The 15,562-nt window shown below is 41.0% G+C and overlaps 1 protein-coding gene across 9 annotated transcripts in view; it reads right to left on the reverse strand.

Moving 5' to 3' along the window:
* The window catches only part of usp34 (ubiquitin specific peptidase 34), a 264,058-nt gene extending 248,854 nt beyond the window's left edge, over positions 1-15,204 (reverse strand). For 7 of the 9 annotated variants that reach the window (XM_069931549.1, XM_069931547.1, XM_069931543.1 and 4 more), the window contains exon 1: positions 14,759-15,078. In XM_069931549.1, coding sequence (XP_069787650.1) covers positions 14,759-14,801 — 43 coding nt within the window. In that variant the 5' untranslated portion in view covers positions 14,802-15,078. Of the gene's footprint in view, positions 1-14,758 lie in introns of all 9 variants that reach the window. The other 2 variants (XR_011355789.1, XM_069931551.1) reach the window with 2 other exon arrangements.
* Positions 15,205-15,562: the final 358 nt, after the last annotated feature.

Raw genomic sequence — 15,562 nt, forward strand, 5'->3', positions numbered from 1 at the left:
GATTACTGCCCCAATCCTGTCTTTCCAGGATGTCAAGTTTCTTCAGTCTTCAGATTCAAAATGTCTTTGCCTTCAGTAATATAGTTCTGACATTATGTGATGTGACATCACCACAGTTTTAGTTTCATTTCTGCAAAACCTCCTGCCTTTCTTCAAAACTATTCCATATCCATAACATCTGACCTCACCTTGGTCCAAATGGCTCAAGTGGTTTGAAAGACTACACAGGTCATTCCAAATGATACTGGCGGTTTGAAATAGCAGCCAACATAATACAAATTGCTTTAAAAGAACCACACCTGGTACTTGAGTTTCAATCAGGAACACTTCAGTTTTATGGTTTGTTTTTTTCCCCAGATGCGTGGACTCCAACTGAACTTTCTCTCAAATGTGCTGTGACCTGTGTGTGACTGTACCAGCCCACAACTATCTAAGGATATACAATATTTCTTAGTAAAGTAAGTTGGAGTTAAAATATCTATTTTATAACTAAAGATTTTTACTTTAAAGATTAACAGAAATCTGTTACACTGCAACAGCAACCCCCACCCCACCACCAGGCTTCCACCCATGCAAGGAGACAAGAGATTGGAACTGTCCCACTACATAACAGCCTGGAGAGCTGACAGTCAGCCCGACCTTGTATGACAGTACAAGAAAGACAATATATGGTCCAATTGGCAAGGGGGCAACTGGTCCTCTGACTCCAGCTCCAACACAGAACATGGATTGTCGATATATGCCAACTTCAACCTGTTAATGGAAACCATGTCAGCTTTTCTATTCCTGTCGATCACTAAAGTCTTCAGGTGGTGTTGTAAGACCTGAAAAGGACCATCATAAACGGGCTGAAGTGGTTTGCACACCACATCATGCCGAAGGAACACTAGTACTGCGTTGTAAATCATTCAGCACATACAGTGCAAATGACGCCTGCCGTGGAGGAGTAGGTTAGAATAATCTCACGTTTCTTCCCCCAAAGACAGTCAACATAACTAACTGCATCATAGAGCATTGTGCTTGGACTCAGATTCATAAACTCACCAAGCAGGTTTAACGTAGTGCCATATTCTAACTCTTCCACTTAGCATCCAAGATCTGCCTTAACAGCAGTACACACGACCAAGGAGAACCATGGGCAACCATTCACTCCACATAGATGCATCACCACTTGCTGTTAACAATACCTTTAATTGTTAATTTAAACACTCAATGAGACCATTGGCCTGTGGATAGTAACTCATTGTGCAAATACAGGTAGTTCCCAGAAGATCAGTGAAAGCTCAGAACAATGCCAACTCTAACTGAGAACCTTGGTCACAGATATATAGAATCCAACAATCCACAAACGCCCTAGTAACAGTCTCCACAGAGATGTCAGTGATAGGAATGGCCTCCTGGTAGTCCGGTCTTCACACATGAACAGGCAAATACAGTATATCCTTGAGATGGCTGAAGCAGGCCTACCAAGTCTAGGTGCACGTGCTGGAAACAGGAATCAGGAACAAAATCCCCAGCTTGGATGTTGTGTTTGGAGACTTTAGAGCATTGACATGGCAAGCAGATCCAACATCTGATTTAACACGAGGCGAGGTAAAACATTCTGTAACTAATTTGACTGATGCTCTTCTATCAAAATGCAACAGACTGTGAAGAGACTCAAAAATCTCCCTCTTTATAGCCACCGGCACAAAAGGCCTCCCTTGGCCTTCCTATGGAGGAAGAAAATAAATCGCAGACCAACTTTCCACCTGATTCAACCAGAGTGACATCTTGAAGATGGAGACCAGAGTTCATCCAGTGATATCGGATGAGATCGGTGTGCTATGTACAAGCCATGGCAGTGAAATCAATGGCAGTAGTTGTAAGGCGTCAATGTCTTGCTTTGACAGGGCATCAGCCATGGCAGTCGCTTTTCCTCAGATGTGGGTATGTCTGATGAAAATCATAGGATGAAGCACAAGTGCCGAATCTCTCTGGGCAAGTAGGGATGTGTGTTCGTACTCACAGAATGCACAAGAGGCAAGTGGGCTGTAGAAATGGTGAAAAGACGACCTTCCAATAAAAAGTGGAAATGTTTCACTACGAGATACATGGCTACGAGTTCTTGACCAAACGTATTATACTTTGCCTGAGCCAATGACAGCTTCGCTGAAAAAAAAACGCCAGAGGTTCCAATTGTCCACAGACATCTTGTTCTAACACTGCTCCCACAGCAGTGACAGACACATTGCATTAAGATGTTGGGCTTCTGATGTACAAGTATTGTGGCATTTGCAAGCGCAGTTCACATTGTTGAAAGCATGCACTGCATAGTCTTCCAAAGTTAATGGTCTTTTGGACAGACTTATGTGATCCTTTTATAGTTCAGTAAGGGGTAATAAAAGTCCTTCGATTATCAAGGTGCTGGCGCTACCTTCGATTGACAAGGTGCAGTAAGCAGTTTTTCTAGTTCTATTTGCTCCTGTTGACTGGGGGAAGAAGACAATCCTTCCATTTTCAATGCAAAGGTTGTGGACATAACAAGGTCAGCATGATCCACCCATGAACATCACAAGGTAAACATCAAAGGAAACACAGTTTCCAAAAATTGCTTTTGACAAGGTCTGTTCCAGTTAGCCTGCGCCACCTCCTCAACATCTGTAACAGCTGCATAATCGCCTTGGCTGTCATCAGCTAGTAATTGGGAAATACGCATCTCCCTAGATGGCTGAATACGCTTAGAATAGCCACCTTAAGCCTGTCAAATGAGAGATAACTATCCGGATCCACTAAGACATCCTCTACTTCACAGGCAATTTGCTCTGGAAGACACTCCACAAGTACACCATACTCTGTAAACCCTCCCCCCCATCGACGAGATCTACCGGGATCGTTGTCTGAAGAAGGTGCACGAGATCATTGAGGACCCCTTCCACTCTGTATACAGCACCTTTCACTGCTCCCATTGTGGGTAAGAGATTCAAGAGTATCAGAGCCAGCACCACCAGGATGAGGAACAGTTTCTTCCCACAGGCAGTGAGAATGCTGAATGACCAAAGGAACTGCTCACACTAACCATCCAAGCCTCTCATGTGTACAAAAAAATTAATTATTTTTGTAGATATAATACTTGTACTATTTGTACTATTGTACTATATGTACTATTTGTCTGAATATGTATTATGTCTGGTAACACATCTGCATTTTTTTTGCATCGAAGTCCGAGAATGCTATTTCGTTGGGTTATACTTGTACAATAAAATGACAAACTTGACTTCATCTTCTGACTCATCGCATTGGATTGTGAACCAGGCTGGTGTATTAATTTTTTTTTCATGGGGGGGTGGAGGGCAACCTTCAGTTTGACCTCCCCCAACTGCTTCTCCAAGTCATTTATATTCACACTATCCTTTTTAAATTAGAAGGTACTATGAACTGATGATTCGTTAATCCACTAAATCGCTTATAGCGCCTGCTGTGGACCCCAAAAGCCGCTTTCAGGTGGAATCGCCTGGAGAATGCGTCTCCGTAGCTGGCTGCGAGTGTTGCGAGGGACGTTCAGGTGGCAGCACTGAAGACTGTGTTCTGCCACCTGAAAGGTCCGCAGCGGGGAGAGGTGCCACAGGGCAAACGCTGGCTCCTGAGTCGGGGCAGGGGCAGCCACCTCCCTGCTGCCTGACAGACCACAGCGTGGGACGTCAGGGCTGGGGCAGCCGGCGCAGGAATTCAGGCCCCTGACGTTCCACGCCTGCCGCTCCAGCCCCGTAGTCCGCATTTCAGCTGTAACTCAGAATGAAATCTTGGACCCCAACTACCGCGTTCTAAGGAGGTTTTACTGTACTATCTAGTTTCTTTCAGCACATCATGAAGTTGTCTTTCTTTATTATTCACTAGACACAACCTTCCATTCTTCAAATCCCCAAACACCACCCAACCAAACCCTTCTAACCTTCTCATTGGCTCACTGGTGATCTTGATGCTCCACTCTCCTCCAATGTCTGGAATCTATCACTGACGCTTAACACACCTGCACATGCACCCCATTACTCCCACGTGTCACCTCCCTTACATCATCAGCGGTGACCAGCACCGCTCCTGACAAAGATAAGCATGCAACTGCGATAGAGAATGACACCTCATACACAAAGCTACTGTTCATTGACTTCAGTTCGGCATTTAATGCGATCATACCTCAGAGATTCAGGGAGAAGCTGTCCTCAATGGGTCTCAACATCTCTCTCCATAACTGAATTCTGCACTTCTGAACAGAAAGACCAAAGTCTGTCCTGGTTGGAAGCAGAATGTCGAACACTGTTATACAGAGCACTGGGGCACCTCAGTTGAGTGCTCAGCCCACTCTTGTGCATGCTACTGACCCACAACTTCAAGGCCAAATCCAGCTCCAACAGTCATCAAGTTTGCAGATGACAGGTAAGTAATTGGCCTCTTCAGCAATAACAATAATCCGCACAACAATGAAACCTGGAAAATGTCATGAAAGGGGGTGTGGGAATAATAACCAGAGTCTCAATGTGGAAAAGAAAAGGAGATGATTGTGGACCTCTGGAGGACCAGAGAGGACCATCCTCCAGAACACATTAATACCTGTGTAGTGGAGAAGAGTAGAGAGCACAAAGTTCCTTGGAGTCCACTTAAGAAGTAACCATTTCAGGACACACCATCTCCTTACTTGGCAGGAAGGCACAATGACTGCACTTCCAGAGAAGAGTGAGGTGGGCAAGGCTACTAGCCATCATCGTGTCAACTTTCTACAGGAGCTCTATTGAGAGGATCACTGCAGTTTCCATCTCCACCCACCCTTTGACAGAATTTACCAGGATCATGGTCCTCAAGAGAGCTCACAAAATCAATGAGGATCCCTACCACCCCACATACAGCATCTTTCAGCTACTCCCTTTGGAAAAGAGATGCAGGTGTAGTGCCAGAACGACAAGGTTGAGAAACCAGTTCTTCCCACAGAATACAACAGCACAGAAACCAGTCCTTCAGCCCTTTTTCTGCCTTGTCCCACTGTCCTCCACCCAGTCCAAAGCCCTCTCATCATGTACCTGTACAAATTCTACTTGAATGTTAAAAATGAGCCCACATTCACTACTTCAGCTGGCAGCTCGCTCCACACTCCCACCACTCTCTGTGTCAAGAAGATCCCCCTCTCATGTTCCCCTTAAACTTTTCCCCATTCATTCTTAATCCATGTTTCTAGGTTTGTATCTCCCCTACCCTCAGTGGGAAAAAGCCTATCTACATTTACTCTGTCTATCCACCTCAATTTTAAATGCCTCTATCAAATCTCCCCTCCAAGTTCTGGGGTAAAAAGTCCTAACCTGTTTAACCTTTCCCTTTAACTCAATTCCTGGAGTCCAGGCAACATCCTAGTAAATTTTCTCTGCATTTTTTCTAATCTTATTGATATATTTCTTGTAGTTAAGTGACCAAAACTGCACACAATACTCCAAATTTGGCCTCACAATGTCTTTTGCAATTTTACCATAACATCCCAACGCCTCTATTCGATACTTTAATTTATGAAGGTCAATCTGCCAAAAGCTCTCTTTACAACCCTATCTACTTGTGATGTCACTTTCAGGGAACTAGGTATCTGTATTCCCAGATCCCTCTGTTCTTCTGCACTTTTCAGTGCCATACCATTTACCATGTATGTCCTTTCATGGCTCGTCCTTCCAAAACGCAACACTTAACACTTGTCTGCATTAAATTCCATCTGCCATTTTTCAGGCCATTTTTCCAACAGGTCCAGATCCCTCTGCAAGCTTTGAAAATATTCCTCTGTCTGCAACACCTCCAATTTTTGTGTCATCTGCAAACTTGCTGAGCCAATTTACCACATTGTCATCAATATCAATTATCTGGATGATAAACAACAATGGTCCCAGCACTAATCCCTGAGGCCCACCACTAGTCACAGGCCTCCAGTCTGAGAGCCAATCATCCACCACCACTCTCTGGCTTCTCCCGAAAAGCTAATTTTGAAACCAGTTTACTTCCTCCTTATAAATACCGAGCTTCTGAACCTTCCTAACTAACCTTCCATGTGAGTCCTTGTCAAAGGCCTTACGAAACAACATCTACATCCTTTCCTTCATTAACTTTCCTGGTAACTTCCTTGAAAAACACCATCAGATTGGTTAAATATGATCTACCATGCTCAAGGCCATGCTATCTATACCTAATCAGTCCCTGGATATCCAAATACTTGTACAGTACGATTACCCAGCATCTACGAGGATCGCAGATGACCAGCTTCCTTGGACTCACTCTTCAAATGCCATACTAATGTACCTGCATTATGAATATGCCATTTAAAAGACAGTGAGAAATATTATTTTTTTTAAAAATCAGTATTGTAATCTTTATGCAAAGTTCACTTTAATCAGGTAATTCCCGCATTATAAAAATTATATTCGAAGCCCAGTTGCTGTAACAGCATTGCACAAACCGTGCCACCATCATAATTAACTCCCCTCCCCCAAGTTTACAGATAAATTCTTACTAATATACCTAATACGAATAAAGATCAAGATTCTCATTAGGCAGGGATGGGGAGACACTTTAGAACATAGAACACTACAGCACAGTACAGGCTATTCAGCCTTCCATGTTTTGCTGACCCACATATTCCTTAAAATACTAAACCTTCCCTACCCAGTAACCCTCCATTTTTCTTCCATCCATGTGTCTGTCTAAAAGAGTCTCTTGAATGCCCCCATTTCAGCCTCCACCAAAGCATTCCAGACACCCACAACTCAGTAAAGAAGAACAACCATAAACTCCTAAACTTCCCTCCCTTCACTTTGCACATTTATCCTCTGGTGTCTCCTATTCCTGCCCTAGGAAAAAGGTGCTGGCTGTCCATCCTATCTATGCCTCCCCTAATCTTGTAGGCCTCTATTAAGTTTCCTCTCATCCTTCTACACTCCAGAGAAAAAAAGTCCCAGTTCTGCTAACCTTGCCTCATAAGACTCATTTTCCAAACCAGGCAAAATTCTGGTAAATGTCCTCTGAACCTCTCAATAGCTTGCACATCCTTCCTATAATGAGGTGACAAGAACTGAACACAACACTGTGATCTCAGCAGAGATTTGTAGAGTTGCAACATGACCTCTCTACTCTTGAACAGAATTCCCCCTATAAATGAAGCTCAACATTGCATAGGCCTTCTTAACTATCCTATCAACCTGCACAGTGACCTTGAGAAATGTACAGATTTGGACCCCAAAGTCTCTCCACTCATCCATTCTCCTAAGTAGCCAACCATTAACCCTGTATTCAGCCATTTGGTTTGTCCTTCCAAAATGCATCACCTCACACTTAACCAGATTGAACTCCATCTGCCACTTTTCCACCCAACTCTGCATCCTGTCTACAGCCTTTTGTAACCTTTGACAACTTTCAGCACCATTCACAACTTTTCCAACCTTTGTATCATCCACAAAAGGGCCAGCATGGTTGGTATAGCAGATAGTGTAACACTGTTACACTGCCAGCATGCTGTCTGTAAGGAGTTTGTACTTTCTTCCCATGTCTGCATGGGTTCCCCCCCCACCCCCCAGGGCTCCAGTTTCCTCCCACTGTTCAAAACATACCGGGGGGGGGGGGGGTAGGTTAATTGGGTGTTAAGTTAATTGGGTATAAATGGGCACCATGAGTGAAATGGATAAAATGGCCTATTCCTGTGCTGTATGTCTACATTTTTTAAATTTGTAATTAAAACAAAATTAACCATCTACTGCCCCACCCTCATCAATTTCCTTTGTTCCCTCCTCAAAAACTCAATTAAGCTCATGATCCTGTCGTTAAGATTCCTCTCCAATAGTTTGCACACCACGGACTTGAGACTAACCAGTTTATAATTCCAAAGATTCTCCCTATAACTTTTTTTTTTAAAAAAACACAGGAGGACCAAATTTACCATTCTCCAATCCTCCAGCACCTCCCCTGTGGCCAAAGACTTAAAGATCATAATCACTACCCCAGCCATCACTTCCCACTGCAAGCTGGGGTATAATCGAGTCTGGCCCTGGGAACATCAATTTTAATGTTTTTATACAAGATCGAACACTTCCTCTTCCTTAATCTCAACATCGTCCAGCACACAAGCCTGTTCTATTTCAACCTCACCCTGATCAAGGCTCTTTTCTCTTGTGAATACTGAATTTAGGACCTCCCCAACCTCCAGGTTACCTCCTTTATCCTTTCATGACCTCACCTTCATTCTTGTCATCCTCCTGTTCTTCACTCTTATCACAGAACACCTTGGGGTTCTCTTTAATCCTGCATGCTAAGGCCTTCTCATGCCCCCTTAGAGTTCTCCTAAATCCTTTTTTAGCTCTTTCCTGGCTAACATATACTTCTCATGAGCCCTTCCAGTTTCCTGCTTCCTATAGCTAATGTGTGCTTCCTTCTTCCTCTTGACTAGCTGCTCCTCAGTGTCCCAAGGGCTATTTGGGGGCCTAGATAGTGAATGCCCCCTTTCTATTTCTGCCTTCACCCACACCATCTCAGTAGACACTCCCTCTGCAGCATCCTCCCTTTCTATAGCAGTGATACTATCCCTGTCCAGTAATGATACTACCACCCAACCAGTTACCTCCCATCATATTCCCTTTAAAACATCTAAACATCAGTAACTGCATCAGCCAATCCTGCCAAGTCTCTAATGATCACAACATTGTAGTTCCACATACTCCAAGTTCATCTCCTTTGTTCCTAAAAGTCCTAGCACTGAAACAGACACATTTCAAACCTCACTGACACATGGCACAAGCAGTAATCCTGAGATTACCACCTTTGAGGTCCTGCTTTTCAGCTTCCTTCCTAACTCCATATATTCCCCCTTCAAGTGCTCATCCCTACTCCTATGTATGCCATTGATACCAACGTAGACCACGACATCTGGCTGCTCACCTGCTCAGTTGTGAATGCTGTGCCATTAATCAGAGGTGTCCCTGGCCCTGGGAAGCAACAAATCACCTGGGAATCTTGATCTCTAATTATTTATTGTCATGTATACCAAGATAATATGAAAAGCTTAATCTTGCATGGTATCCAGGAAAGTTTACACATACAGGAGGTAATGCAAATAATAACAAATGAATAAGCAACAGTGTCGAACAAAGTGCTGTTATGTGAAATGGTACAGAGAAAGTGCAAGAACAATGAAGGGTATAGGGAAAAAATGTAATAAAAGTGACAAGACAAAGGTTTTTAGAATTCTGGTATTCAAGGCATAGAGAATGTACCCTGCTGTGGAATTAGAACTGCTTTTCAGAACAGTAGGAATAAACAGGTACATTTTGGATTGGCAGTTTGTGACCAGGTATTGCTGCTGAGGTCCAAGAAGATCATGATCTGGAGTCAATGCTGAGTTTGTGTTTTTCCTAGTTGTGGCACCCCCCAGAACAAAGGATCTGTCCTCTTATTTTGAAAGCCATTCAAGAGAGACCAGAAGAATTTTGTTCAGACAAAAGGTTGCAAACACAAATTCTGGGAAAGTTACTTTTTTAAAAAAAAAGTACTGAAGAACAAATGGTAAAGCATCAAGATCTTTTAAGAATGCACTGAATGCTTTAGTTAGCCAGATAGTCCTGGACTCTGTATTCTGCCATCTAGAGTAATAGCTGACCCAAATAAGCATCCAGCTCCATCTTTTTTGGAATGCATATATTCAAAATAATTATCAAGCAGAGTAATACCAGCCATCATCATTTCTCAGTAAGGAAAATATGTTCTCCGATCACATATGTAATTAAATCTTGACCAAAACTGAACAATCTCAAGAATATGGGATCCTTTATACCCTCTTGAATGTAATGTATCTGCAGAAGGCAGCAACATTGTCCTAATTGCACATTAACTACAAGATCTTAAATTACGAGAATGAATAATCTTCTGAAATACATGAAAATGAAGCATCAACGGAACCAAATCAACACTTGAAGTAGGTGCATTGAGAATACTCAAATCAGCCTTTGAGGAGAGAAAAAGAATGAACACTTCAGGTCAATAACCTATTCATTAAACTAGAATATGGCATGATAAAACCAAGTTTTAAAAGGTGCAAAGGGAAAGAGCAGGAAGAAATACTGATAGCATTGAGAAAGATTGGGTATCAAAAGGAAGGAGTGCGAATAGCAATGGGGAAAAGATACAAAGTTCAGTGGAAGTGGAAATAGAAAGTTGAAATAGTTAAATTAAATATGAAGACCACAGGCATAACAGGAAGCACCTTGCCTGAATTAATATATGGAAAAAGAATGAAGATATCAAAATGAGAGCAACATGAAGAATTAAAGTGGCATGCAACAGAAATTGAGATTACGGAACAAAGATGTTCATGTAACCTATGTTTTATCTCTCTAACACATAGGAGATTAAATAGTGACTAGAGAACAAGATATATTAAACTGAAAGAGGGACAATCATTTCTTCAACTTAGGAAAATAAACATGAAGTCTGAGATCATCTTAGGCAGTACTGGGAGTGTGGAATGGGCTGTCATTTGATGTGGTGAATGCAGGCGCGATCCTGAGTTGTAAGAATAGATTGGATAAATACATGGATGGGAGAGAACTGGAAGGTGATGGAATGGGAGCAGGTCAATGGGACTAGAGGAGTGGTGGTCAGCAAAGACTAGAAGGGCCAAATGGCCTGTTTTCTGTGGTGTTCTAGTTGTGGAATCGTGGTGACAATAAAACAGCAGATGTCAAATATTTTCTTGTAGGAGTAGATGATATGGAAAAAGGGAATGGGTGCTACCAGGGAACAGTTCCTTCAGAACACCGAAGAATGTTTGGTGGTATATTATGCTCATGTGCCAGAAATGGATGAGGATTATCAGTTGCACACAAGACCATTAAAGAATAAAAGGTGAAGAGAAACTTGAATAGAAATTGTGACAGCTGAAGGCCTCATCGAATATCATGCAGGGGAATCTTTAGATATATATGTGCAACTCTGGAGCCATAATAAAATTCAAATCCAGAAATTAAAATCTTATTTGAATTGATCTGTCCCAATGAAATGCATTTAAATTTTGTTTCATTTGTTTGTGTATGGGATGTGATCGGTGCTGGCATTTATTGTCCATTCTTAACAGCTTCCAATGAAGAGTCAACCATGTCAGTGCATCTTAGTCATATAGGCCAGATCAAGTAAGGAAAGCAAAATTTACTTTCAAGAACTTATGCAAACCTGATTGGGGTTTTAAAAAAGTTTTTAAGCACCATTCCTTCACTTGCAAAAAAAAAAAAAAAAATCCTGATCAGAAAAATCAAGTGGTTTGATATAATTACAGAAAATAAATTATTTAAACTTTATGCAAATGATCCAAGACTTCAATGCTCAAACATATACAGCTCATTAATGAGAAATGCATATATCTGCTACATTACATTTTGGGCTGAACATAATCAAATACCCGCTAACAAGACATTGCTGTTGAATATGATCACTGCCTAGCTGCTTTGTAAATTTAATTGTGTTGAAAATTCTGCATGTCATGCTTATACGGTAAAATTTCTGTTATCCGGAATTCAAGCAACTGACAAATAAATAGGCAAAAATACGAAAGTTTAAAATTGGCCCTTCCAGTCAGTTTGCCAATCATACAGCAAACAATCTTAAGCAACTAGAAAATTCACTTATCTGGCATCTACCAATTCCCATAGGTGCCATATACCAGGGAGTTTAGTGTACAGTCATTTTTTTAAACCATCAGATGCAGGCATCATTGGTAAGGCAAACATTTAATTCCTGCTACCAATTCTCCTTGAAGGCAAAGCGATCATGCTCCATCTCAAGATTAATGTTATATTAGATTATTTCAGGCAGCTATTAAAGAATCAGCCAGGTAGCAATGTGACTGGTTTCACACGTCAAGGAGGAATATTTCTTTCACCATTGAAGAAGAAAAGTTTTTAAAGACAGAGTGGTGGACTGTTAATCATCATTACTGCTGCTATATATTTTTTTAAATTCCAGGTATCACATCTCTGGAGCTCGATTCATGTCCATTGCACTTTGTTCAATACACAAAGTACAAGACTCAAGAATAATCAACCTCATTTGTTCTGTACTGTGTGCATTAAACCAACACTGACAAAGAATAGATACTGTAACACTTGTGAAATATTAATGCAGATGCCAACGAAATACCAATTTAAAAAAACTGTAATAGGAAGACCAGCTTTTGTCCATTTACAGACCTGGAATTCAAATTAAATAGTATTCTGGAAATTGTAGATTTCTCTCCTTATCTCCACTCACATGCTTGAACTTTTTCCAGACTTTACTTTGAAAGCAAAACAAATGCATATCTATAGGGCTTTTGCTCTAATCACAAATCAAAATGATTCACATTCCAGGTTTATACAATTTGTTCTTTATTGGACAAAATTTTAAAAAATGATTAGTTTACGCATAGATAAAAGGCAACCGATTCCAATTAAAATCCCTTTGCCTTTTTGACAGGATTCTTAAAAACAAAAAAGGTTCTTCTGAGAGAAAAAGATTCTCAGTGGTTTAAAAAAAAAACTACATAGCCCAATATCATAAACTTAAATTTATTATAAAGAATGAATCTTACAATTGCATTTGTAAAGCATTTAAATAGTATGAAAACAATTTGAATGTGATGCAATGAAATTTCAAGTATTAATACCCATCAAAATATTCTACAATACTGGAGCACTTTTAGAAAACAAATTACAAGTTTTATCACTGCTTTCTTTAATCTTTACAGGTATTACTTGAGAAAGAATGTATATAAAGAGACAAACTCAAACTGGGGCCTAGTTTTTCAAATCCCAAAAGGGCCACAGTCAATATCAACCATTAATAAGATGACTCAGCTGGAACCAAAAGAAAGTCACTACAAGAGCAAATGACTGGTCTTAACATTACAACCATACAGGTTTAGTTGATCAGAAAAATGTTACCTCTTTGGGTTAGTGTCAGTTACTCAAGCAAAGAGTTCACAACATAAAATGCCTTTTAATTAAACACAATCTCTTTCTTCATTTAACCAACATCTCTGATATCTTGGATGTACTGAATGGAACACTGTAGCAGACACACGGACAATTTAAACTAACGCACAGGGTGCAAAAATACATGAACAAAATATAAATATTGCTAGAGATGGAAATACAGCATGTCTGATTCCTGTGGCACAAGCTACAATGAAATTACAACATGGAAGCACTGCACTTGGCAAAATAATCCACATTGGCATTTATTCTTTACAAATGCATAGGACTAACCATGTTATAAACATTTTCCCCATTTAAATTTTCAATCTTGTAGTTTACTCCTCAGGCAATTAAAGTGGAAACAAATTCAAGTTTCACACAACGGAAAAATTTTCATCTATCATCTATTCTAAATTCTTACATTAAATGTTTCTATGATGTCATTTACTCATCTATCTGAACATCCAATATATTTAGAATAAGTTGAACAAAACTGATCACTTTTGGAATACCACAAAGTCCACGGCACCTGAGTAAATGGTTCTGTTCAACAGATGCAAAAGAAAAATGAAAATCAGACGAGGAAAAACTGGAGTTTCTAATTTCTCTCTTATAAAGTACACATTGATTTCAATAAAAATCATGGTAATTAGCTCTTGATGCAAGTTAAACATTTTCTGACATAGTCAATAATAATAAACAAGTGTATGAGTACAGGAAGTCAAATGACAATGTTAAATTAATTTATAAAAAACTTCAGTAAAGTCTTCTCAAAGAATGGAGAGAAGGATTCCCAAGAGAAGTGAATAAGTAACAAATACATTTTCATCTTCACATCAATGTCAGTTATGGCCTCAAAAAAAAAATGTTTTAAATGTTAAATGCACATGCTTAATTCATAAAGTTAAAAAAATATTAAAATTTGGGAACTTTCTGTTAGTTAAGACTTGAAAACTTACAAGTATGCTGCAATTTTCACTTTGAGATAGTCAAAGTTAATCATATACACATCATTTACTTGCATTTCTTATAACCACTTTTTATTGCATTAAAAAACAATACTATTGAAAATTGATGTCACTGAATAAAATGGACAGGACAAGAATATTTCAGGCTATCATGGCATATTTTTGATGACGATCATTTCAGCATTATCCCACTCAAGCTCACAAAAGTATTATGCACACAAAATAAAAATGCTCGATCACCAAGGCAGTCCGATGACATGAACCATCATCATACTTCCAACATGAAAAAAAAATCGAAGGAGGTCCATGCGAAAATATCCCCACTTCCGCACAGAACAGTTAGAACTAAATCAAAGAGGAATTTTCCGTGAAAGGAAATAAAGGATACGAATTGCTTAAATTATCAAACTGTGAAATACTCTCTCAAGCGAAACTTGATGTTAACACAATGCAATAGGTTTTAAATCATTGGGACTTCTCAATCAGCCTAACTTATTAGGCCACAAAATCTTCTGGATTTCCACACAGTATGATGAAAAGAAATGCATTGCCTCAAACTTGAAATTAACACTCAATGGACTAGAAACTTGCACATCTCAAATCTGGACAGTTGATAATTGGCAGGAAGAAACAATTTCAATCCCTTGAATGATCTGAGTACTTTTCAGATAGTCTCGAGGCCTACAAGACGACTGAACAAGCACAGGCCATGACCACTGGCTATGCACCTCTGCAGTTTATTTTCCACACACATTTACACAGGCCCGTGCAGCAACAGGGGATGATTTTCCGACTTACTTGCATTTAACACGTCCAACAGCTCTGCGCAGTTTTCGCACATCTTTCGCTAATTTCACCATTTATTTGCGCTGCGGCCTCCTATTCAGTTCAATTGTTGTGAGATCGTTCGTTGTTTTGAAAAGGCGCTGAGGGAGGTGGGAAGGGAGGGGAAGAGGGCGAAAAATCTAAATGCAAATTAACCGATCAGCACCAGAACGGCGACCTCGAGCCTCCGCGCCATTTTGATTTGGGGGAGACCATCCGGGCGCCTTCGGTCGTTTCCGTCGGTCTTCGGCGCGCAGCCCCCGGGACCGCCGCTTGGAAGCGCGCGTGCGCGATCTCCGGCCGCGTGGGAAAGGACGCACGGGCCGGGGCTTCTTTGTTGGGTTCCCTCCCCGTGCGGTTCCACGCTGGAGATCCGTGCGGAGCCGGGGACGGGGCCGCCCATTCATCTTCCTCTCCCCATCCAAGGGCGGTGAATTAATTCTCGCACGAATCCGCCGGATTTACAATGTTTTACTTTGGGAGGAGGGAGGCCAAACAAAAACACTTGCAAGCAGACCGTCGGAAAACTGTGGACTCCTGCACATCGGATCCGGTTTTAATTCGATTCAGTGTTCTCCACCGAGAGTGAGGGCTATCATTTTAATAGGTGGAAGACAGGTTGACGCCTAAGCGGCGTGGAATCTGACAAGCAATGTCATGCAATTCTCGTCGTGGGAGCCGAGTCCGTGACTGAAGGTCACTCGATACACAGTGAAGGGGAAAAGAGCGGCCCGGGAACAGCCCTTCCCGTTAATCGCTTACTACTGCAGTCCAAAT

Source organism: Narcine bancroftii, chromosome 4 (genome assembly GCF_036971445.1).
Source record: "Narcine bancroftii isolate sNarBan1 chromosome 4, sNarBan1.hap1, whole genome shotgun sequence".
NCBI classification, from domain to species: Eukaryota; Metazoa; Chordata; class Chondrichthyes; order Torpediniformes; family Narcinidae; genus Narcine; species Narcine bancroftii.